Raw genomic sequence first — 26,720 nt, forward strand, 5'->3', positions numbered from 1 at the left:
ACTAAATTTTTTAGTTTCTATTGTAGGAGTCAGTCGGGCTCTGTCATTAAGCAATGGGGAGGTGGGAAATGCCTATAAGATACCTACAGTTTGTACCACAGGGAGTGACTTGTGATCTGAAGGGCCAAAAGGTTGACTAGATATCATTCCAGTAGGCAACAGCTTGTGAAAGGCTCTAAGCAAGGACAGAAAGAAAATCAGTGGCTAGAGAGGAAGGTGAGGAAACAGACCATGTGGGGCCTGTCAGATCAAGTTAAGAGGCTTTGTCTTTATCCTGAGGACAATGGTAAGCCATTGGAGGGATTCATACAAGTGACATGATCATGTGTTCATTTCCAGAGTAGAATATAAATTGGAGGCCAGAATGAATGTGGTAACCCAGTAAGGGCCATTGTAGATCTCCAAGTACAAGTGGGAGTAAAATGATACAGTTTACTAATTATTGTAAGTAAAAATTTATTTTATCTATGTTTATTGTAGAATTATAACAATTATTTCTGGAAGCATTACTGTGAATGTAAGGAAAAGTTTATATCTGTAGCTGGGGAGAGATTGACTTTATTTACTGGAGGATTTTCCTCCAGTATTTTATAATTCATCTTTATCATAAAAAGTTCATAAGGTACTAAAATTTATAAAAATGATAAGGAGGAAAAATAAGGCAGAGAGATGTATAGAAAATGTTGGGGTAGGGTTGAAATTTTGGAGGATTTATCCCAGAGAAATGAAAATTTATGTACACATAAAATGCTGTACATGGTTGTTCATATCGCTTTTATTTGTAATAGCCCCAAATATGAAACCACCAAATGTTTTGCAATAGGTGAATGGTTAAACAAACTGTGGTACATTCACCAATATTGGTTTTCATTTTCTGGAGAATCTTGATTAATATATCATGAAATGCTACTCAGCAATAAAAAGAAATAAAATATTGATATGCGCAATAACTTGGATGGATCTCAAGCTCATAATGCTGAGTGATAAAAGCGAATCTCAAAAAGGCATATACTGCATGAGTCCATCTATGAAACATTCTTGAAATGTCAAAATTATAAACACGGAAACAGAGTAGTGGTGGCCACAGGTTAGGGGAGTGGGTGTTACCATGAAAGGGTTAGCACTGAGGAGATCTCTGCAGTGATGGAATAAAACTTTATCTTTATCGTGGTAGTGGTTTCATGAATTGACACACGAGCTAGAATGACATAGGACTATACAAACACTTTATATCAACGTCAAGTTCCTGGCTTTGATATTGTACTGGAGTTATTAAAGATGTACTCAATGGGAGAAACTGGGTGAAGAGTACATGACACCTCGCTGTACTATTTTTGTAACTTACTGTTAAATCTATAATTATTTCAAAATAAAGTTTTCAAGAAAATTTCGAGATCACTCCCTTGCCTTTCTTCATCTTTCTGTGCATATTCTTTCTCTTTGGTGTTAGGTACTATCGTGCTGAATCTTCTTTCCTCATTTTCCTTAAGCTTTCTTTTATTTGGTCATAATGCAGAATTGAGTCATTCCTCATCCTCCTGTTAATCCTATTCTTTTAATAAAGGTTATGTTTTAATGTGCTTAATTTTAAAAGCAGCCATTTCTCTTTTAAAAATCTCTTTGAAAACAAACCCCACAAACCTACCTGCTTTTTATTTTATATAATCCACAGTTAATCTTAAAGTCAGTAGCCCACAATACAAACATGTTTCCAACACTTGTCTTGAAGATAATTTTTGTTTTATATGTATGGAGCATTAATAATATTCTTGGTGTCTGGATTATGATTACATATTCAGGAATTATAGGAAAAACAGTGATATGAAATATTATGTTCCATTAGTTTTTTCATATAAATCCACGCATCGAAAAAATAATCGTTTGCAGGCCATGTGTCCGGAGTTTCCGTTTGGAAAAAATGATCATTATAACTACAGAACATCAAACAGAATACAGCCCTTTCCTGAGGGCTTGCAAACTGAATCTGGCAACACTTTGGAAAAGTACTACTTTAGGTTCTCAAGAACCCAGAGAGCCTCTGGCTCTTCCATTGGGCTCAGCCTTAAATATTGAGTCCTTTGAAAAAAATTATGAGTTGCAGGTGTTTAAATTTTAAAGTTTTGCTTTTTTTTTTTTTTTGTCTTTTCATTAAATAACGAGTAAATAACTAATCCTAACAAGAAACAAAGATTACACTTTAAGGGGTAGTATTTACATTTAATGCACTTCTGCATTTTTCTCCTATCCGCTTTCCTACTTATCTCTTTCACCCAAACCTTTCACCTCTTTTCTAAACTCCAATATTTAACAAAAGCCCAAATAAGCATAAAATAAACAACTCTCCCCCACCCCCAAATCCATTACGTTGCAGTTACACCAGCTTGAAAACGAAGAAAGTTTGTCCCTTGCGGTGATCCGTCCTGGTGTTTGCCTGCGGCAAGATGGCGGCGGTCTCAATGTCAGTGGCGCTGAGGCAAGCGTTGTGGGGGAGAAGGGCAGCGTCTGTAGCTGCCATTTCCGTTTCCAGGGTTCCGACCAGGTAACGCTATTGCAAGGTTTCTTCTTCGAGCTTTTCGGGTCTCTTCACTTTGGCGGAGGTCTCTGCTGGCTGGGTCCCGTAGAAGGCCTCTGTTGACCCTTTTCTCGGGAGAGGGCGGGCGAACTAGCGGCGATCTAGGGGCGCTGGCCAGGCGAGTCGGGTGTGAATGCGGAGAGGTGGGAGGTGGACGACCTCTGGTTCCTTGGAAGCTTTGCACAGTTGCTGTGGGAGAGGGTCTGTGGGGTGGGGTTGTATCTGGGGCGGCGAGCCGAGCCCTACCTAGCCCCCAGAGAAGGGGAGGAGTCTCACAGGTTTTTCGCCCCACTAACCGCACCCCTCTATTTTGCACCTGTTTGCCCGTCACTCCAGCCCTTACTTGTGGGATAAATTCGTCTTTGCTTAAGTAGTAGTTGATTAGGTTTTTGGACAGAAAGATCGTTTTATTCATCAGTCTGCTTGGGAGGAAAACTTGGTTAGAATTCAATGTTAGTAAAAATATCACTGCGAGTAATATTGGAAATTAATTTTTTAAAGGCTGGTGGTAATGCTGGGAGGTTTCCCACCCAGAATTTTATTAAAGCCTCACAATAATTCAGAAATTTTTGTTGTTATTGTTTTGCCTTGAAGCATTTTTGTGATGGTGATTTTTTCAACTGTATCATCTGATCCTCTATTTCCCTATTTTCCCGACTTTATTAATAGTACTAACACGACAGCACACACACACAAGCATTTTTATCTGCGAATGATTATGTTTTATCGCTATTTTCACAGCTTGTTTGTTTATAAATATAAACCAGGGTTTATATTTAGTGTCTAATGCGTGCTTTTGAGACGACACTAAATACTTAGAATAAAAATGGGAAGACTGGATGGACTGATGTGAATGGGGTAGGAATGGAAAATTAAAGAATAAAAATTATTTCTTTAAGGTAAAATACTCCATTGGTTGACTTCGGGCTTGAATAGAAGTGGCTCAGGTTAGTTCTCGTTCTAGATATTATGGAGATTAATTTTGCATTCCCAAATAATAATGTATTCACAGTTGCCCTAGAACTGAAAACAGATTTGAAGTGTCCACTGGTGCATGGCTAATCAAAACATGGCTGTATATAAGTCACAGCCATTTTGTCAGCAGTTAAAGTAGTTAAGATATTACATTTTGGAAACTTTGATGATAATTAGTACTACTTATTCAGATTTAAAGAATTTTCTGTTTACAGGTGTGTTAGAAGAGATTTGAAAATAAAATTTAAAATCATGACTTTCGTTTTACACTTTAAAAAACTTAAAAGCCAAGGAAAACAAATTTAAACACAAGTCAAATGACACATTTGCTTTGCTTTCTGTACCACTTTTTTTCTGGAAGAGCTTATGCTGTTTATCTCTCTTTAAGGGAAATCTGTGGCCCTTCTCCCTTATCTATTCCTCGGTTTTCCTTGAAGTACTCTTTTCCTCTTACGATTTTAGAATAATGAGGATCTGAAAAGGTTGAGTGTGCAAAAAGAACTAATTAATGGGGAAATCTACATCTAAAAAGCATTTTATTGTAATATTTAGAAAACATTTGTAAATGATGTAACATTTCAGATCACTTGAGTAAAATGAGAGGGTTCAATCAGTAAGGCACTTGCTAAGGAGGGGAGTAGTGAAAAAAATTAAGTATTGGAGAAAAGGAACTATCAGAAGGAAAGAAGCAGTTAACGGCTACATTAATTTAAATGAACTTAACTATAATATATCAGTAAAAAAATAAAAAACTAGAAATCCAACAACATGTACACATAAGAGAAAAAAATATTTAAACAGCGTAGACTGTTCAGCTGAACTAGATACTTAGCTCATGCTCTAGAGTCTCAGTTTCTATGTGCTTCTCATTTCCCAGGACTGAAGAGGAGGGAAAACCTGATAAATGGCCTACATTTATCCTTACTTTCCATGACTTTCCTAAGGGATTTTCCAGGGTTAATTTAACTATTTAGGATATTCATATGAAAGCCAGATAAAATGTCATTCTATTTTAAAATAGCAGCACTTAGGACTCAGGACATTTGATGCAGTGGTTTTTTTGTGGTGGTGGTTTTCTTTAAACCTATTCACTAATACTCACCTAGCCCAGTTTCATCACTTCTCAGTATGGACCGAGTCTGGTGTGTACCTCAAACATAGCTCAGGGTCTGCAGCAGATGTTAATGACTTTAGTGGGAACTGAGTAGGTGGGACCTTTTTTTGAGGCCTATTTTGTACTCCAGTCTTGCTCTATTCTGTTGCTCTATTTCCTTTTTCAGCATTAGGTAAGCCAGTATGAAATTATCAGTCTGCAGGAACCTCCAATAAGTAAGAGGCCCTACGGTTGACAAAGAGTTCTGTGTTTATTAAACCTTGATGAGAAACTGTCTCAGCTCAAATTTGAGAAACATTTAGGGCATTTAAAACCAATAGATTGGCTTCTACTTGAGATAAGCTGGGATAAACAAATTCTTCTCTGTAGGGCAGCTACTTTTGCTATCTTTGGAACATATCAAAGCCAAGTTTTGTGCACTTGAAATGTTTTTAAAATATCTTCTGAAAGGTTTTATTGTGTGGCTTATTTTCCTCATTAAAAAAAAACATAATTAGTTGGTCTTTTTCATCAGTAACAGTCATCTTGGATGAATTCTCCTTAGGAGAATTAAATATTTTAATACTAATAAATATTAGAATAGTATCTGGCACACATTTAGGTAAGTAAACCTTACCTAAATAAATGTTAATTTTATTATCGGTTTGAATAGCCTGAATATTTTTCTTTTCATTAGTCTTGGTGATAGATATGTGATAGATGGAATTATTGTTTAAAATATTTGCTTCCATTCCCAGTTAGAGGATCATAAATCACTACCCGATTGGCCAGTCAAATGTTTTAACTGGATATGGTAAGCATTGTCAAGCAGAAACTTTAAGAGCTGTCCCATGCTTTTTCATGGCCCTTTCCCTCTGCTGTGGGATGGACACATACTGGATCAGGTCTTTTCTTTTAGTATAGATCCTGGAATGTAGATAACATGGAGCAAAGCAGAAGCTGATTCTTGTAGGTTGTATAAAATATGAAGAGACTAAGAAATAAACCTTTGCTGTAAGTCACAAAGGTGTTTGGGTTGTTGGTTACCTCAGTATAGCAACCTATGCTGACTTTTTTACACATACACATTTGCAAATGACTAGGTATTAGCACCTAGACTGCTATATCAGGAGTGAGGTCACTTGCTTTTGGATGGATGGAAAAAAATTTTATTTTTGTGTACTTCATGGCACTTAGTGCAATGGCTCACACATAACAAGTAAATGCTTACATAGATGAGTAAATACATTTTTAAAGATGTGTGATTGTAAGGAAAAGCAGAAAGCCATAAGCAGTATTTCTAGTAATAGCCAGATCAGTGAAAGCCAAGTAGACACTAACCTACATAAATATCTACAACACATACTCTTTCCTAATTATTTGCAATAGTTTGAGTTTAGGATATTCACCTAAAACTGCCTCTGGATTAAAGTTGTCTTATAAATTGATTTTTTTTTTTTTAATACTCATACATTTTCTTGACAAGTCTCCTGACTACTGTATTCAGATTAAAAGAGGTGGAAATGAATTTATTTGGGAAAGGGTACTCATGGAACATGAGAGCTTTTTTGGAATAATAGTGACTAAATGTGATCATGAGACTTGTTCTCTGCAAGCTACTTTACAGGAAGTTTTTAAAAGTTAGTAATACATGGGGCTTAATGGAGAAAGCGGGAGCAACCTAGTTCTTGTGTAATATATGTTGGAAGAAGTCTTTGTTTTGGTATGGGGTTAATACAGAATAAAACAATTTTAAATGGAAAAGCTTCTACAAATAATATCCCTTGGTGAAAGTTGAGAATCATTTTTATGGCTTTTATTCTGAGCACAAATTAATAATAATGCTAATATTTATTTCTCACTTACTGTGTATTGGCCACTGTGCCAAGGACTTTATCTACATTATCTTATGTATTTCTCATAGCAATCCTGTGAATTCAGGTGTTCCTAGTCTCTTCATTTTTTCAGATGAGGAAACAAATACAGGTGAAGAAACAGATTTTTTCAGTTTACTGGCGTACCTTGTTTTATTGCGTGTGGCTTTATCGTGCTTCACAGATGTGTTGTTTTTACAAATTTAAGGCAAGGCCCTCTACCAGAAAAAAACAATTATAGCTCTCTTTATTGTGGTGGTCTGGAATGGAACCTGCAGCATCTCCGAGGTATGCCTGCCAGTACATTACTAGGGACAGTCTGATTTAGCAGTCTAAAGGAATATGTTGACTTTTGCAGTGAGAAATAGTGTCTGATAGTAAATTAAAATCTCAGTATCTTTTTTCTTTTCCTTTTAGTAGGTCATGTTCTTTATTTGAGAGACTATATAATGCTCTTTACTTTCACTCCACTGGTCCTTTTGTACAGTGAGAGTCTCTCCAATTGAGAAATTAGAGTTTTTGTTTGCTTGTTTGTTTTTTAGTAAGGATTTCTTCCCTAAATTTCATAATAATTTTTGGTGAGAGACTTTCTATAACTGACTTGATTTTTTTTATATACTTTCTTACCCTCTTAAAAAAGATACATGTAATGTATGCATTAACAAGGTATAGTGAACATATTTTTTTGTTTTCTTAACTCCAGTGATCATTAGGAAAAAGTTATTGTATTCTGCCGCCTTTAAAAACTATCAGGTGTCTCTTATGCTTTCTGAGTTCTTGTGTCTGCTATTTAAGAGTGTTTTTGTATCCTTCCTTGACTGGTCTGCTTCCCTTTAGCAGTTTCCCTACCCCTTTTCATTTATCATGAGTTTGAACACCAAGTAAGTAAACCTATTAGAATTTTATATAAAATAAAGTAGGGTTATAAAACTCTGATGATGGCTGAAATATACTTTGTTGTAAATAAAGCTTTGGTATTTTTTAAGGTTGATAGATAATTACATATAATACGTGAGCTCTTAATATAACTTTTCTTTTTTAGTTTTCAGTGTCCAGCATTCTGATGGAACTTTTATTGTACCTGAATTAAGCAGTGGCCACTTTCTTCATAACGATTTTCATCTAAATATTTGGATGTTTTAGCAAACTGTTCGAAGTCTTTTGTCCTTTAATGACATGAGAGCAATTCAGAACTTCTATTTCAAATTCTCCTTCTGTTCTCTGTTATTATTTTGATAGGTGAATACAACCTTAGGTTCTTTACAGCTAGTTAATTGCTCAAATGTGACCTTTTCTTCCTACCTTTACTCACTAGACTTAAGTTTTTCTTTGTGGGATGGATCATGCTCCAGCCAGTTCAGTGGTTTTTAAATCTTTGCTGTGCATCAAAATCACCTGTTGTGTGCATAAAAATTCAGATGCCTTGGCCCCAATAAATATTGGTTCAGTAAGTTTAGGTTGAAACTTAGTTTTATGTTGATTCTGATGGGAAGGTAGGACTGTTAAGTACTTCAAAATGAATTTTTCCTTGGGGCAAGGGTGAAGATTTCCAGAAACAAACAAAATATCCCTCAATTTTTTCATATTTTCCTAATGTAAATTAAGTTTTATGTTTTTCACCCATGCACTTTATAGAGGCTTTTTCTTGGAGAAACTTTCCTTTGAGGCAAAGCAGGCATTTTGATAATTTTGGAGAAAGCAGGCCATGTTACTCACTCTCTGGAGACTCTTGTTCTTCCTTTTGGAAGGGCTCAGGTTTAATATAGCGCAGCTGTTGAACTCTCTGCCCTTCAAAGTTTTAAGAAGAAAGTGTTTTATCCTTTAAAATGGAAATGCCTTTTTTAGGGAGATTGTCTTTGGTGGATATAGTTCTCTAAGAAAGTTTCATGCTTTTCTAGAATTCTTTTGTTTTAGTGATTTCTTAGAATTGTTTCAGATGTTGAGAGCACCGTCTCAAAATAAAGATCTGGTTCCTTTTGTATTATATTTTGCTATATCCTTAACAAAACTAGATGAAGAGTTTATTTCTTTGTATTTTCTAGGACTTAAAAATATGTTCTTTCCTTTATTCAGCCACTCTATACATAAGTAAATGGACCTTGAATAGGGTTTACTAGACAAAAGATTCTGTTCTAGATGACTGTTTAGCAAGCCATATGCTTCTCCTAAAAATGTCATTCTGTCTTGATGAGCTTTAAAGTGAATACAGATGTTTTGGCTCTTTTGAGGACTACCACTCTTTATGTGAAAAGATCACTTCTTTTTCAAAGGATTTCTTCAAAAATATAGAAATTTGCATGAAATTTATTTTTATACCTTTTGTCTTTTAAGTCTAATGAAATTAGATTTAGACATTAGTAATATGAATTTAATTTTAATATCTTTAATACAAATGAGATAGAATTAAATGTCTCAATATGACTTTGTTAAGATGGTTAGTTTTTTTTTTTTTTAATTTGGAATTTAAAGTACTTTATAATTATTTCTGTCCAATGAAAGGTGATATTTTGGCAGGAAGGGATATCTTTTTTGATGTTCAGGGCCTTTTACTTTGGTAAGTTACCTCTAGAGGTTATAGATCATAGTCATAATGTTTGAGTTGGAGGAAAACTCTAGGATCATCCTGTTTGACCCTTATTTTAATGCAAGATTCTCTAGAACTTCCTGCTTCTTGATTGTCTAGAAGTTGAGAAATATATGGTTAATATCTGGTAGCCCCAGAAAACCCTCTATACTTTTAGACTCATTGGCAAATGATGTTTCTTTTTAGTTCTATATACAAAAATCCTGACCCCTGTATACATATCAGCTCTTTAGACAATTGAAGACATTTGTCATCACTCATTCTCCCTCCCAAGTTTGTGCTTCAGGCTTACCATGTCTAGTTTGTTTACTCTTTTTTAATGACCATATTTCTTAATGTTTGACTACCTGTTGGTAGTCCTTAGAATGTATTCCATTTTGCCAGTATCTTTCTTTGAACTATATATTATTTTCTTATTGTTGAATTTTGAGAGTTCTTAAAATATTCTGGATACAAGTCCTTTATCATGTATCTGGTTTGCAAATATTTTCTCCCAATCCGTTTTTTTCTTTCCATTCTTTTAACAGTACCTTTCACAGAGTAAAAGTTTTTAGTTTTGATAAAAGTTCAGCTTACCACTTTTTTTCTTTTATGGGTTGTACTTTTGTACTCTTTGCCTAACCTTAGACCATGAAGATTTTTTCCTATATTTTATTCTTGAAGTTTTGATGTGTTAGGTTTTACATTCAGATCTATGATCCATTTGGAGTGAATTTTTATAAAAGGTGTGAGATTTACGTTAAATTTTTTTTTTTTTTTTTTTTGCGCCACCATTTATTGTAAAGACTATCCATTGAATTGCTTTTGCACCTTTTCCAACAATCATTTGGCTACATTTGTCTGGGTCTATTTTTGTATTTTCTGTTCTGTTCCATTGATGTAAATCCCTTGGCCAATACCACACAGTCTTGCTTTCTCTAGTTTTACAATAAATGTGTATTGTACTTCAGTAGCTGTGATTCTTCCAGTTTCCTTCTTTTTCAAAAATTTTTTAGCTGTTCTAATTCCTTTGCTTTTCTATCTAAATTTTAGAATCAACTTATCTATATCTATGAAAAATCCAGGTGGGATTTTGATTGGTATTGCTTGAAATATAGAGCTTAATTTGAAGAGAGTTGTCATTTTTACTATGTTGAGTCTTACAGTACATAAATATGCTATATGTCTCTTCAATTATTTATTGATTTCTTTCATCAGTGTTTCATGGTTTTGAATATACAGATCTTATATCTGTTTCATTAGATTTATGCCTAAGTATCTGCATTTTGGGGAGCCATGGTAAATAACATCGTTTAAAATTTTTAGTTTCTAATCATACTGTATATAGAAATAGGATTGATTTTTGTGTTGACTTTATATTGTGCAATCTTGCGACATTCATATGTTCTATAAATATTTTGTAGATTGGGATTTTTAAGTGGGTAATCATGCAGTCTTTGAATAAGGGCAATTTATTTCTTCTGTTCCAATCTTTACACCTTTTGTTTCTTTTTGGTTTCCAGAAGGATATTAAATAAGATTGGTAACATTCTTGCCATTTAACAGTCTTAGGGGAAAGTATTAAGTTTTGACCATTAAGTATCATGTTAGTAAAGGTTTTTGTTTGTTTTGTAGAAGTGCCTTTTATTAGATTGAGGAAGTTTTCTCCTAGTTTGCTAATAGTTTTTATCATGAATGGATGTTATATTTTGTCTAGTGCCTTTTCTGCATCAGTTGATAAGATTCTTGTGGTTTTTTTCTTCAGATTGTTAATATGGTGAATTATATTGATTGATTTCAAATATTGAACCAGCCCTGCATTCTCAGGATAAACCGCACTTTGTTGTATTAATTCTTTTTATATATTACCATATTTAATTTGCTAAGATTTTGTTGAGGATTTTTATAGCCATGTTTATGAAGGATATTGGTCTGTAATTTTCTTTTTTCATACTGTCTTTGTATAGATTTGGTATTGTGGTAATACTGGACTCATAAAATGAGCTAAAAGTGTTTCCTCATCATCTGTTTTCTTTTGAGTTGCTTTAGTTTCATCCCCAAATTTAGATGTTATATTTTGTTTTCATTTGGTTCAAAATATTTTGTTATTTCCCTTAAGACTTCCTCTTTGGTGCATGGATTATTTAGAGATGTTTTAATTTCCAAGGATTTGGAGATTTCTCTATCTTTCCATTATTGATTTCTAGTTTAATTCCATTATGTTATGAAAAACTCAATTCCCGGGGTTTTCTCTTTACAGTTTCCATCCAGAAACCAGTGGCTCTTTTTACCTTGCTCTGTAGTGCAGTCCTACAATTGGACTTGCATCGGTGACTAAAGGATGGAAGGACAGAAAGAAGAAAAAAACAAAAAAAAAGCAGTAGGTATTGGTCCTACCTTCTTAGAATCACAATGAATGGAAAAAGAAGGTTTCCTTCCCTCAGAGTTTTCACTCTAGCAGGTTTCCATGTGGCCACAGGATTGCCTATGGCTGGTGCATGGTGCATGAGAGAACAGAGAAAAGAGGGAAAAAAAAAAATGCAATTTCTACTCTTGTCCATTTCTACTAGTCCCCTTTCTAGCTCCTTCAGACAGAGTGCTTCTCCTGGAGAAAGGCTTACTTGTGGATTTCCTGCTGCTTTAAGTTCATGCAGGGGATACTGGAGGGAAAAATTCTGGTAAATTCATTGCTGGTTGAGTGGTACTTTGAATTCTGGTGATCTTCCCTGATCTGCCCATTTGCTTTTCAGAGTCTTCAAATAGCTTTTCCATACATCTTGTCCAGAGTTTATGGTTGCATTCAGTCAGAGAGACAGGATAGAATATGCTTACTACATCTTAACAGGACCAGCCATTCTATGATGAATTATTTTTAAAGCTAAATTCTAATATGTCTTGCATTTTAGCACATCTGAATAGATTTAAAAGATTCAAAGATGATTCAAAAAAGGTCTTCATACGATCAGATTCTAAACCATTGATTCTCAACTGTGGTGGGAGGAAGGGAGTAGTTAACATCCCAGAATCTTAGAAATGGGGCAGAGGAAGGATTTCAAAATACATATGCCCTCAGTTGAAGATCATGGCATTTAATAAAAGATGGATGTTTGTTGCACATGTAAGTGGGTACAAAAATATATCAAGTCACTGGTTTAGACCATCAGCCAATAAATCTTAACTACTTTGAAAGGGTGTGGGAGTCAGAGATTTATTTTGAGGCACTGATGGAAGTTTTGGTGACTCCTCTCTAGAAATAGTTGCACTCATATATATAAAATCAGTGTTACATTTCTAGAGGATTCATGGATCCCAGACTTTGTAGCCCTTCCCTAGAGAATTTTAGGTCTTATACAATATTTTGTTTATACTAGCTCTTGTGTCGAATCTTTTAGTTACAAGTGACAGAAACCTAGAAACTCAAATGACTGCCTTAGGCAACAAGAAGGAATTGGTTTATGTTACCAAACAATGGAAAGAGCAAGAGTACAGCTAACCAGTCTCAGGGACCAGAGCAAGGAAGCTACCAGGCTCTTTCTAATTTATCTCTGACATTCTCTGACAGCTACTACTTCAGATTGTTATTTCCTGTGTGGCAGCAATCATAGCTGATGGAAGTTTTTTCAGGCTTATATCTCATAGCTTTATCACTAGGAGGTTACTGGAAATCCCCTTCTTTGGTACCAAGTTAAAAAAAAATTGGAAATACTCAATTGAGTCAGATTAAACAGACTAAGGGTTTACTATTATATAGTCATTATTTGTAATGCTAATTATACTGCTATATCATATGTATGTAGATCATAGGAACCCTGGAAGTCAGATATAATGAAAGGTGAGCTCCCTGAACAAAAATTAAGAACAGGAATACTTTATATTTAGATATCTTTAGGGAACAAATAACGTTGATATATATTATGTAGGCTGACTTTTTTTCCTAATGAACTTTAAGAGTTTACTTGATAAAGGTGTGTTCACTCATTCAACAAATACTTGTATTTCTTTTTTCTTTTCTAGTCCCAAAAGACTGCATTTCTACAGACTTTACTAGGAGGTATGTCCTCAGAACATCTGCTTTGAAGATGAATGTGTAGGGTAGAAGTAGTCAAGCAAAGGATCATTTCTCAGGATTTTGTGGACAGGCATTGTCTTAGATTGGCATGTGGGTATAGGTGATTTATTTGAGAGTTGACTTAGGAATTAGAAGTGAGGAGCCTGGGAGTGAAATAGGGAAGGAAGAAGAAACAATATTGAGATTGCTGCTGTGAGCCATAGAGGTTCAGTTCTACTGGAACTCCCTAAGAAGCATGCAGAATACCTTTCAGTAATGTCCATTTGGAAGATGGAAGGCTTGAACATTTATCTACTGGTTCTTATTCCCCTTTGGTTAATGAAGGTGTTAACTCTCCTGTGCTTTGCGCTATACCTGTGCTCCTAAAGACCCTGAGGCATAATAGGTTTACTTGAGGTAGGATGCAGGAGGATGAGCTCCTATAGCTGTGGCTGAAATGTCAGATGGGCCAAGAGAATATGATGTACCAAAGGTGTCGATTACAGGCTTCCTTAAAACTCAAAAGTCTCTGTAACCTATTTTGGGGGGATGGTGCTAATCATAAGAATTCTAATGTATCGTTTATTCAGCAATTGGGCACTGAAGTAGTTGCTTTATGTATGTTATTTCATCTCATGAAAGTGAATGATCTCATTTTAGATAGTCTATTGACAATTATAGTTTAACCCATTCTTTGGGTTGTAATTAACTCATATTTACTGGAATTTGCTTTATTCACCAATATTCTGAAAGCCATGACAAAGGATTGGGAAACTGACATCTTAAAACTCCCTTATCTGTAAATAGTAATAGAAGTACTCCAGGGAAGAGATAGTTTCTTCCATACAATTCAGCCTTTAAAGAATTCAGGATAGCAGAATACTCCCATACTATGTACCAGGTAGTTGACCAAGGACTGTGTATAATATCCCAACAAACAAAGATCAGCCTACAGAATTTTCTTTGAGAATGTAACAAAGCTAGTGGCCTGGATGATCTCATTATTTGGATGAGCATATATTTTCTCTTCACTGATACTGCCTAAAGTATTCAACATAGAGACTTTTGTTTATAGTTGCCTTTTAGGCTCTTGCCCCGTCTCATTGTCATCTCTGATAACTATGGTGGCAGCCTTGTCTTCCATCTTATCAGTGTGCTTCAGCGTACCATTTCAGTTCCTAGTTAGCAGTGGGATGGATACAACATGCATCTGAGGTTATTTCACAAATTTCAGTTTCCTCTTCCCTTAGTTGAGACTTAAAGCATCGTTATTCTGTTGCTGATGAAGTTCATGCTTTAAGTATATCTTAGTTCCTGTTTGTAAGTGGCCCCTAATTAGGGCCTAAGTTTTAATTTTGGGCTCAAATTTCATCTTTTGGCTTTGAGTTCAAACTGTTGATATGGCCAGCTCCCTTAATAATCTCTTGCTACTGTCCTTGACTCTGGCTTTGGCAAAAACTGCTTTCCAGAGGTTTTTTTTATTAACTCTTGATAGTAGCCATGCCACCAGGCTGTATTAGCTTTCTCATACTTGAGCTACTCTATTGGAGTTAGGAGCACACGTTTTGAAGTCAGCCGTACCAGAATTTGAGTCCTAGCTCTGTGCCTAATTTGTGTCTGTTTTCTATTCCATAAAATGGACATAATTCTGTTTCATAAAGTCTATAAAGTATTTAGGGCAGTGCCTGACATATGCTAAGTGCCAAATAAATTTTAACATCAGCAGCATCGTCATTATTCTTTTGTGGCTTCTTTTTCTCTCTTCCTTTGTTATTTCACCCCTCTTTTTTTTCCCTTTTCATAAACCTTTCCTAGATTCTACTTCCTCTTTCTGTATTATCAGAGTATCTTGGATCTTGTCTTTTTATTAACAGTATTTTATTCATGAGTCTATAAAATAATTATCTGCACTTGGCTTTTTCCAGATTGTGACCTCCCACGCACTCCTCAGCTCAATGTGTTTTATTTTTGGCATCTGTCATTCCACTGAAATAGCTTTCATCAAGGTTGACAGTGACCCTGTTGCTAAATGAATAGACTCTTCGCAGTCCTTATCTTATGTGACCTTTGCAGTCTAAAAAGATGACCTTCTCATTCTTGAAAGATTCTTCCTTTGACTTCCTAGTTTGCATCTCCTCCTTCTCAGTTCCCTTTGAATGCCCATCATCTTTTGCCCATTCCTTGAACTATAATGACAAAATGAATTTGTGTGGATTCACCATCTAATTTAAGAACTAGAGAATTTCCAATACCTTTATTTTTTTGCATACTCTGGTAGGCTGAATAAACCCCCGCCCCCCAGTTATGTTCATCTTAATCCTCAGAACCTGTGAACATTACCTTAGATGGCAAAAGGGTCGTTGCAGATAGGATTAAATCGAGGATCTTGAGATGGGAGATTATCTTGGTGGGCACAATGATGTAATCACAGTGGTTCTTATAAGAAAGATACAAGAGGAATCAGAAGGAAATGTCACCATGGGAGCAGAGACTGGAGTGATGTGACCACATGCTCAGGAATGCCATCAGCCTCTAAAAGTTGGAAAGGACAAGAAACAGATAGATTTTCCCTTGGAGACTTCAGAAGGATCCAGCCTTTCTGACACCTTGATATTAGCCCTATGAGATTCATTTTGGATTTATGACCTCCAGTACTGTAAGAGAATAAATTATGTTTTAATCTACCAACTTTTTGGTGATTTGTTACAGCAGTAGTAGGAAACTAATACACTTTCTTTGTATCTCATCTACTATGACTTCAGTTACCATCTGTTTTTTCTAAAGCCTAAATATATGTAGTTTATTTGCATTGTGCACTCATTTCACTCAAAGTCAGCACATATACACGGCAACTAAAAAAGAGTAGAAAGTATTTAAAAACATTTAAAAATTCAAGTTAATTCTAGTGATCATTTAGAACCCAACCAAAGAAATGGCTTTTTATTCCAGTGCTAGAGGACTGGCTTATTAAGAGATGCCATGTGTGTCTCCACTGGGGAATCGGGGCTTCTAAAGGATTTCCAAAGATAATTTTACTATTTGCAGTTCTTGCCTAATACACCGACTTTAGGACCTACTCTCCATATAAGATGTGTCTCTGCATCTTCTTCTTGACTTCTCGGCCCCTAACAGGACTTCTCTTCTTGGATTTTCCAGAGGCATCTCAATCACAGCATATCTGAAACAATTTGATGATGATCATCTTCACCACTCGTTTGCCCTCTTAATTACTGTCACCAACACCTAGCCAGTTAACTGAGCTAGAAACCTATGCATCTTTTTTGTCTCCTTCCTCTTAGGCTTTCTGTCAATTAGCCATTCAATTCTAGTACTCATTTTCCTAACCCCCATTCAGTTTCCATCCTTATGCAACTATCCTTGCTGCCAACCCAGCTTTCTAACTGGTCTCCATGTCATTAATCTTAGTTTGTTCTCTACACAGGGGTCCCCAACCCCCAGGGCATGGATTGGTCCGTGGCCTGTTAGGAACCAGGCCACACAGCAGGAGATGAGCAAGGGAAGCTTCATCTATGTTTGCAGCCGTTCCCCAGTGCCAGCATCATTACCTCAGCTCCACCTCTGATCATCAGGCAAAGAATTCTCATAGGAGCTTCAGTCCTTGATGTTAAAAAGGTTGGGGACTGCTGGCCTGTAGGATAAAGTCTTAACTTCTCAGCATGCCACATAGTCACTCCTTCATATTCCCTGATTGCATCTTTTATTCATTCCTTGGCATTCGTCCTTCTGGCCCAGTCTCCAGCCATACACAAACTATATTTTAGTGATCCTAAACTACTTTGCGCTTGTATGCTTGCTCTCTTTTGTAATTAAGGTTCTTTTTGCGTAGATTATTTCTTCTGCTTTCTCCGTCTTCCCTACCCCTACACCACCTCAACACCTTTGCCTATTAAAGTTCTATTCATCCTTGAGGTGAAACTTTAAGAATCATTTTCTCTAAGGAGCATTTTTTGAATTCACAAGCTTAGTTTTGTGATCTAAGAGCCCCCTGTCCTTACCTCTTACCTCTTCTGAGTAATTATGCTTTATTGTGATTGCCTGTTTCCTTGTCTGTGTTTCCCACAAGACTTAAGGTCTCAGAGCAGGAACTGTTTCTTCTTTACCTTTGCATTTTCATAGCATAACACAATGATTAACCTGTAATTGATACTCAGTAAACATCTGTGCTCATTTGATTATGGAATAGTATAAAAATTTTAAAAATATTTCACAGCAGCATCTCCTTAAGCAGAATAGCATTTTAGATACTTGTTTTCCTTATAACTATGTGGGTTTTAAATGTAACTGTCATGGACCATGACGTTATAGATTACTGAAAAATGATGACTTTTATAGTTTTATGATGCATCCTGCTTCTTCCTTATATTGAATAATAGTATTACAGACTTTTATCTTATGGCAGTATTTATTAAAATGTATACGTGTAATTCTGTCACATGGCTTTTTGTGTGATTTAAGTTTTTACTAACACTCCAAAATTTTTCATCAAAGAAATGGAAAAGATGGAAATGTATTGCAAATTTAAATAATTGCCAATAGTAAAATAAATTTTTTTCCGTAATAGCTGTGTAGCTATTATACTACAGATTGGAATGGAAGAGTGCTCGATATACAGAATAAACCCTGACAGTTGAGATTGAGAATTACATATTCTACTGTTATAGTCTATATTAAATAAACCACATAATTTTACTTAAATTTGTTCAGTTTTATTTATTTAGAAATAAAAACAAAAAATGGAATGTTAGAGTTTAAGACATATGGAATATTGTAGATATTGTTAAATTTTATCAATTCATTTAATTTGCTGGAAGGGAGTTGGGAAAAGGCAAAAAAAGCATTGTGGAAAAATAAGCAATTTTTGAGAAAATAAAGAATTCATGACTTTTCAACCAAAATTTAAACTACTAGTTTTAAGGTATTATACCTTACTTAAAAATAAATTTTGAACGTGTTTGTCAAGACTGTACTACACATAATAGGCACTAAATGTGCGAAATAATATGCTAGATGTATTTTTTTTTTTTCTCAATCCTGCAGCATTGGATGCTCAATGAAAGCAAAGTATCTGAACAGCTCAGGCAACAGTGTTAAAGAAGTTTTTCCTTACAGCCCTGCAACATCCCACCACACCTCCCATTCCCCAATGCAGAGTTGTTCCTCCATGAATAGAAAAGCACTTTGTATATTCCTTTATTATAGAAATTACCACTAGTATTCAAAGCAGTGACATTGAAATTATTGTTTACATGTCTGCCTTCCCCCAATAAAATCTTTAAGGCCAGCCATTGGGTATATCATTGTGCAGAAGACTTAGTAGATATTTCAGATGTTTAATGAATTGAGAATAGGAATTAGAATCTTTGTATACATTCTTAAATATATGTGGCCAGCAGAATTCAGCTGGGCTTTTCGAATATGCACTATTTTGTAGCTGATAATATTTACTCTGGCCAGATCTTTCAAACTTCTCTTCAAAGAGTATTTTACTGCCTGAATATTTATCAACATAACCAAAAATATTTTAAAGTCAAACATCTTCCTTTAGGTACAGCATAGTGATTATAGTTAATAATACTGTATTGCATATTTGCAAGTTACTAAGAGGGTAGATCTTAAATAGTTCTCATCACAAGAAAAAAGGTTGAAACTATGTATGGTGACAGATGGTAACTACACTTATTATGGTGGTCATTTAACAATTTATACAAATGTCTAATCATGTTATTCACCTGAAACTAATATACTGTTATATGTTAATTACACTTAAATTTTTAAAAATCTTCGGGTGAATATTTTTAAAAGATGGAATGTTATGGAAAGTCAGTGGAAAAAATGCTGGTTTTATGTCTCATGTTCTTATTAGTTTTGTGATTGAAATCAAATCACATACAATTCTGACAAAACTTATTTAAAAGTCAGACTTGGGTGTTTAGTTAAGTAATTAGAGAAGTCAGTGGGAGTTTTAATTACTCTGTTCAGGTGTAGTAATCTGAGTTATATAACTGAATTTGGATAAATCTTAGTAATAGTTGAAGTTTTCTTAAATGGTGTGAAGGCCTGTAAAACTGTTCGTTGAATAACAAGCAGGCTGTTTTCTTCATTAAGCTAACCACTGTGAAGTTCAGTGTGTGCGTCTTTATTTTTATGTAATCTTTTGTGCAGTTGTGCATATATATTTTGTTACATTTATGAGGTGATAAAGTCTAGATTGTAATTTACACTTGTTTTTTTAAAATTCTCTTTGAATTTGTTTAAACAAATTAAGTTTTTCAAGTTTACAGACATGAGTTAAAAAATACGGTATTTCAGAGTATTACTGTTCTGTTATCTAGTGCAGGATATTTTCAATTTTTTTTTTTAAATTAAGAACTCACATCTAGTTACATTAATTTATTACTAAAACTTTCCTTGATTTGTGCCTTATTTCCAAAAACGATTGCTCTAAAATAGGTCATAGGTAGCAAACATCTACTGCAGCTGTTTAGGGAAGTGAATTGTTAAGTTTTTACTCTGAACTTTTTTTGTAGTTGAATCCATGTCTTAGAATTGGCATAAAGTTCAGGTTAAGCTAATAAAAACTTTAAATGAAATTTCACTGTAAATTTAACAACATTACTTTCTCAAGAATAATAATGATTACTAATAATTTTACTTGGAATATATCAAGAACAATGCTAAGTGCTTATCATTTATATCACTTTAATCTTAGTAGCTCAATGAGGTGATACCATGATAAACTAAAAGGGTAGGTAATAAATTATGATGATGGGAATGGTCTGTGGTCAGGTCAGGAAGCAGGGGCCTCCTTAAAGAGGTGCCCCGTTTACAGCCTCTATATTGGTTTACTGAAGATGAACAATAGCAGTAGTCTAGTCAAGTCAGGCAACAATATCTTTCTTCAGGTGGGAGATCATAGGCCCAAATGGAGCTCTAGACCTTGAGTGCTGTTTTAAAAGTCTAGGCTTGCTGAGCTTGCTCAATTGTTAAACCTCGTTCAGTGGTGCCCATGCAGTTTTTCTAGCCAGATATATACATCTCAAGCACCACTTATTTTATTGAGGAAAAACAATTTTGGTCTTGGTTTATGCCAATCAAAAAAATCCTATGATATAAATTTTAATAATGGTATTTGAAAATAGAAGTAGCCTCTTCTGGAGAGTGTAACTAACTAACTATCCCAAGGGTATACACATTAGATGGTTCTATTACCATTTTTTTCTTTAACAGCTGGACTAGCTAACATTTGTTGAGTTTTGACCAAGTGCCAAGCACTTACTAAAGCTTTATATATGTTGTCTCATTTAATCCTCACGTTAACCATATGCAGTAAGTAGAAATATGGTCAATGTACTTTTCAGTGTAATATTTTGAATAGATAATGCAGTCATAGAGTTTCGTTTATTTAAGTAAATTATATGTAAGTCTTCCTCTAGTCTGCCCACCATCTGCTCATTTACCACTGCTCCTCCCCCACCAATATATCATTGTTATTAGTTTCTTATGCTTGGAGTTTGTCTATGCATATTCAAGCAAATACATTCTTATTTTCCATTTTCCACAAATGAAGCATACTAATAGTTTTTTATTTTGATCTTTGTTTTACAACTTCTTATTACAGTCTTTACACGTGCAGAAAAGAGTACAGTGAATCCATAAACCCACATTATTTTGCTGTTTTTTGCTCATTTTGCATTTGTGTATTATATGTATATAGGTAAGCAAAATGCACATATATCAGTATGCGTATGTATGTAGATGAGCAAAATGCATGTATACATCTTTTTTACCTAAGCTTTTTGAAAGTAAATTGTAAATCTCATGGTACTCCATCCCTAAATACTTCCATTTTTTGAGGTGAGTTACCACTAGCCAATGAAGGATTTTAAGCAAAGGAGTGGTGTGATTATTATTGCTTGGTGATGTAGAAGAGGATTAGAGACAGGGGCCGGTTAAGTGATTGTTACAGTAGTCCATGTGAGAAGGAAGAAGGACGAAAGTAGACCTGTGGATTTGGTAGTATTTTGTGGTTAATTGGACAGAAGAGTTAGCCGTTTACATTTTTTTAGAGAAAATCTGGAAAAGAAGTGTTTGTTAATCTTTTGTAGGGTTACATTTCCTCTCTTGCCGCTAAATGAACTTTTCCTGTTTGTTACTAGATGGAAAGAAATGAACATTTATTTCTTTACACCAGACACGCCATGGCAATTACTTAACATGTTATTTAATTCTGCCAGTCATTCTATGAGGTATTATTATCCTTATTTTTGTAAATGAGGAAATTGAAGTGCAGAGTTGTGAAGTAATTTGTTCAAGATCACATCGCTCTTAAGTGGCAGGTCCGGAATTTTAACATCGGTCTGACTAACTCTGAAATCATTGTGTGACTGTTTCCAAATTGTTTCATGAAGTTAAAAAAAAAAAAGAAAGTGATTTTTTTCTAAATATATTTTTAAATATATTTCTAAATATATTTTTTCTAAATATATTTGTAATTATTTTTAATCATGTAATCATCAGCGTTTAAAAAATAGGGTACCCAAGAGTGCCAGATCTGCGGATGGACAGATACTTCATCTTTGAATTGAAGAGTAAGCAACACCTACCAACTAGCTTTGTCTTTGATGTAACATTGCTAAATGATGAATGCTAGTCTGTTCAACTGTTATGTCCTATAAATTCAGCATATTTTATGTGAACAAATTTATTATTTTATTATAAATATATTTGTGATACATAATCCCAATGGTTTTATGTTAGAAGTTTTATCATAAAAGATTCCTAAACTGAAGCAAATAAGCAACAAGTTGGAATACTTTAAAGTGAAGATTAATGTGATAAATAAAATACTTAGCCTTTTTTTCTTTTTTTTTTAATTAGGCGAGCCATCCAAGATGAAACAGCATTAAAGCTGGTGTGAAGCAAATAATCCAATGGCTTTTTGACACCTAAACTTTGGGGGCATTAGAAAATAAATTATGTTGCCTTTAAAGAGTAAAAATGTAGCTTTTTAAAAGTGACATCTTGATTCACTTGAAAATAGTAAACGATCTATAACATTCCCAACTTCAAATAATCAAAGTAAAACTCATCAGACAGCCTAAGTTCTCATATGCCATTTTCTGGAGAATAGCGTAGATAAAGAATTGCCTATCAAGCTAAATCAGTCAGGATATATACCCCCAAAATCTGTGGCTTAAAATAACAGTTTATTGTTCATGCTTCATGTCCCTTGCTGGGAGTTCTACCCCTCCATTTATCCTCACTCAAGACCCAGACTAACCACCATTGTTTACTCTGACAGAGGAAAAGAGGTAATTATGCACTGACTTTTAAAGCTTTTTCTAGATGGTTTCACTTCCTCTCATTTCATTGGTGGAAGTAAGTTACATGCCCACACCTAACTTCAGAGATAGCAGTGAAGTGTAATCTCACCACATGCTTGGTAGAACTGGAGTCTTGGTGCACAGCCATAATTTCTAACACACAGCCTTATGAGGAACACAGATTTATGCATGGTTAATTAGTAGAATCATTTAAACAGGGTGGTTAAGTACCTCTGAAGTAATCCCACTGTGATTAAATTAAGGGTCTTGATGCTGAAAGGTAAACTAGGTAGGTAAATGAAAATGTCTAGTAGTTACTTATTTGACCAGAGGAGTAGACTGGTTCAACTGGGCTTGCTTTTCATTGTGTTTTGTACATTACATTTTCATAAATATATTAAAGAAGTTTGCTCTTATGCGCTTACTTGTAATAGAAATCTGTTAGTGAAGAAAGATTCAAAATTCTCAATTATTTTTATGCAAAACATGTCGAATAACAGTGCTAATGCAATGATCTGGTAATTAGTATTAAATATGATAACGAAGCATCACTTATTTTTTATTACATTAGACATACTAGAAATATTTTTAAAAGTATAATTTGGGAAAATATGCTACATGAGAGTGCAAATGAATAACATTGAAGTTCAATAGCTACAGTTTGGTCTTCTAAAAATTCTTGAAGATTGATTATATATATATAGAGAGAGAGAGAGAATTTCTACATATGTACATGAACAGGTATTCTCAAAGCAAAGTTATAAATCTTTAGCTTTGACAAACTTTTGTGTTTGTTCCTCCTTATTGGTGTTATAAACCAAGTGTCAACAGTTTCTTCATAAGGCATATTCTTTTTTACTTTAATTGTAAAAAATGCATAATATTTTATGTGTTATCATTTTAACTATTTAATTGTAGTTCAGTGACATTAAGTACATTCATTTTGTGCAACCATCACTACCATACATCTCTAGAACTTTTTTCCATTTTCCAAAACAACTTCTGTACCCATTAAACAATAACTCTCCATTTTCCTCTCCAGCCAGCCCCTGGCAACCACCATTCTACTTTCCACTCTATGAATTTGACTACTCTAGGTACTTTGTATGTGTGGAATCATATACTCTTCATCCTTTTGCGACTGGCTTATTTCATTTAGCATTCATTAAAGGTTCATCCCTGGTGTAGAACGTGTCTGAATTTCCTTCCTTTCTAAGGCTGAATAATATCTCATTTCTATATATACCACATTTTTAATCCATTCATCCATCAGTGGAAACTTTGGTTTCTTCCACCTTAGGCTTCTGTGATTAATGCTGCTATAAACATTGTTGAACAGATATCTAGCTGAGTCCTTGCTTTTAATTCTTTTGGGTATATATTACAAGTAGAATTGCTGGATCATGTGGTAATTCTGTTTTTAATTTTTTAGTGATTATACTGTTTTCCATAGCACCTATACCATTTTACATTCCCATCAGTTTCCAAATTTTCCACATCCTTGCCAACACTTGCTCCTCCTTCCCTCCTTTTTTCCTTCCCTCACCATCCTAATGACTACTATGTGTTATCTCTTGGTTTTGATTTGTATTTCCCTGATAATTAGTAATGATGAACATCTTTCATGTGCTTATCAGCCAATTGTATATCTCCTTTGGGAAAATGCCTATTTCAAGGCCTTTGCTCATTTTCGAATTGGGTTGTTTTGTTGTTGAGTTTTAGTAGTTCTATATATAAATTAGTAGTTCTGGATATAAATTCTTTGTCGGACTTGTGACTTGCAAATACTTTGTCCAGCCCATTTCTTTTCCTTAATGAATGACATTGCATTGTATGGCTCTGCCACAGTTTATTAGTTCACCTATTGAAGGCTGTCTTGGTTGCTTGCAATTTTTGACAATTATAAACACTGTGATAAACATTGTTTTGCAGATATTTGTGAACATATGATTTATGTTCAATTGGGTAGATACCTAGTAGCATAGTTGCTGGATTATATGTTAAAACTTTGTTTAGCTTTGTAAGGAACTGCCAAACTGTCTTCCAGAGTGGCCATACCATTTTGCATTTCCACCAGCGTGAATGAGATTTCTTGTTTCTTCACATGCTCACCAGTATTTGGTGGAATCAGTTTTTTTTTTTTTCTTTTTAGCCATTTTAATAGGTATGTAGTGGCATCTCATTGTATTTTTAATTTTTAGTTTCCTAATGACATGATGTTGAACCTTTTTTTATATGCTTATTTTACAATCTACATAGCTTTTTTGGTGAGGTATGATTAGATCTCTTGCCTACTTTTTAATCGGGTTGTTTTTCTAATGTTGAATTTAAAGGTTCTTTTTTATATTGTGCATACAAGGCCTTTATCAGATAAGTGTTTTGCAAATGTTTTCTCCCAGTCTGTGCATGTTTTTTCATTTTCTTAGTCTGTCACTGACGAGAAGCTTTTAATTTTGACGAAGTTCAGCTCATGTATTTTTTCTTTAGTGGATCATGCTTTTGGTGTTATATCTAAAAACTCAGTACCAAACCAAGGACACCTAGATTTTTATGTTATTTTGTAGAAGTTTGATAGTTTTGCTTCTTACATTTAGGTGTGTGATCCATTTTGAGTTAATTTTTGTAAAAGGTGTAAGGTCAGTGCAGATTAATTTTTTTGTGTGTGGAACTTTTTGCATGTCGATAAATGCCACTTATTGAAAAGATTATCTTTTTCTCCGTTGGATTCTTTGCTACTTTCTCAAAGATCAGTTGACTATATTTAAGAGTCCTTTTCTGATCTGTCAATTCTGTTCCATTGATATATTTACCTCTTCTTTTACCAATAACACACTTTCTTGATTACTGATAAGTGTAGTGAGTCTGAAATCTGTTAGTGACAATCCTCTGACTTCGTAATTCTTTTCAGTATTATGTTGACAGTTTTAGGTCTTCTGTCTTTCCGTGTAAATTTAGAATCAGCTTGCTGACATCTACAAAATAACTTATGGAATTTTGATTTTGGATTTATAAAACAAGTTGGGGACAATTGACAACTATATTGAGTCTTCCTATCCATGAACATGGACTGTCCTTTAAGTAGATGTTTTGTGATTTATCAGAGTTGTTTAGTTTTCCTCAAATAGCCCTTTTATATATTTTGTTAGATTTATCCTTAAGTATTTATTTTTTGTGCTAATGTAAATAGTATTGTATTTTTAATACCAAATTCTAGTTATTCATTGCTAGTTATATAGGAAAACAGTTGACCTTTTTTTGCAGGTTCCATAAATTTGTTTACTAACATTCACATATGTGTATAATAATATTGATGTGGTCTACGACCATGCTACTATGAACAAGCCCGATCTCAGAAGCTAAGAAGGGTCAGGCCTGGTTAGTACTTGGATGAGAGACCACCTAGGAAGATCAGGTGCTATAGGTGTAAAAAATAAGGGATTGTAAGCTGATAAGGTCCTTGGAATCCATGAGGTCAACCAAGGGTTACCTCTCCTAATGGAGGGACGGAGGGAGGGAGGGAGGGAGGGAGGGAGGAAGGAAGGAAGGAAGGAAGGAAGGAAGGAAGGAAGGAAGGAAAGGAAGGAAGGAAGGAAATAAATAAGGAAATATTGATGTGGGTAATCACGTGCTTGCTCACAAGCATATTCTCAAGTTTATTTTTAAAGTATAGTTGACATGCAGTATTAGTTTCAGGTGTACAACATAGCGATTCACATTTATATTTCTTACAATGTGATCAGTACAATAAATCTGTAAACATCTGTCACCATACAAAGTTATTACTATAGTAACTATTTTTTCCTTATGCTATATATTACATCCCCACAATTTACTTTTGCATATTAATATTGTATCCTGCAGATTGCTATTGTAATTACTTGTTCATTTCAGGAGGATTTTTGTTGATTCTTTGAGCTTTTTCTATATACAGTGATGTCATGTGCAAACTAGGACAGTTTGATGTCTTCCTTCCCAATGTGCATTCTTTTGATTTCATTTTCTTATTGCATTAGCTAGGACTTCCTGTAAAATGTTGAATAGGAGTAGCTAGAGGGGATATCCTTGCCTTTTTCCCCGTCTGAGGGGTAGCATCTAGGTACCATTATATGTGTTGTAGATTTTATGTATATGTTCTTCATCCAGTTACGGAAGCTCCCCCAGTCCTAGTTAGCTGAGAGTTTTTAGCATGAATAGGTGTCGGATTTGGTCCTTTTATGTGACAATATGATCATGTGATTTTCTTTTTTTCTA

The 26,720-nt window shown here is 34.6% G+C and overlaps 1 protein-coding gene across 3 annotated transcripts in view; it reads left to right on the forward strand.

Moving 5' to 3' along the window:
- The first annotated feature begins 2,392 nt into the window (after positions 1-2,392).
- Positions 2,393-26,720, forward strand: part of NDUFS4 (NADH:ubiquinone oxidoreductase subunit S4) — an 88,248-nt gene continuing 63,920 nt past the window's right edge. For 2 of the 3 annotated variants that reach the window (XM_023523611.1, XM_023523613.1), the window contains exon 1: positions 2,393-2,539. In XM_023523611.1, coding sequence (XP_023379379.1) covers positions 2,442-2,539 — 98 coding nt within the window. In that variant the 5' untranslated portion in view covers positions 2,393-2,441. The remainder of the gene's footprint in view (positions 2,540-26,720) is intronic. The other variant, XM_011380603.2, reaches the window with a different exon arrangement.

The sequence above is a fragment of the Pteropus vampyrus genome, unplaced genomic scaffold (genome assembly GCF_000151845.1).
Source record: "Pteropus vampyrus isolate Shadow unplaced genomic scaffold, Pvam_2.0 Scaffold397, whole genome shotgun sequence".
NCBI lineage: Eukaryota > Metazoa > Chordata > Mammalia > Chiroptera > Pteropodidae > Pteropus > Pteropus vampyrus.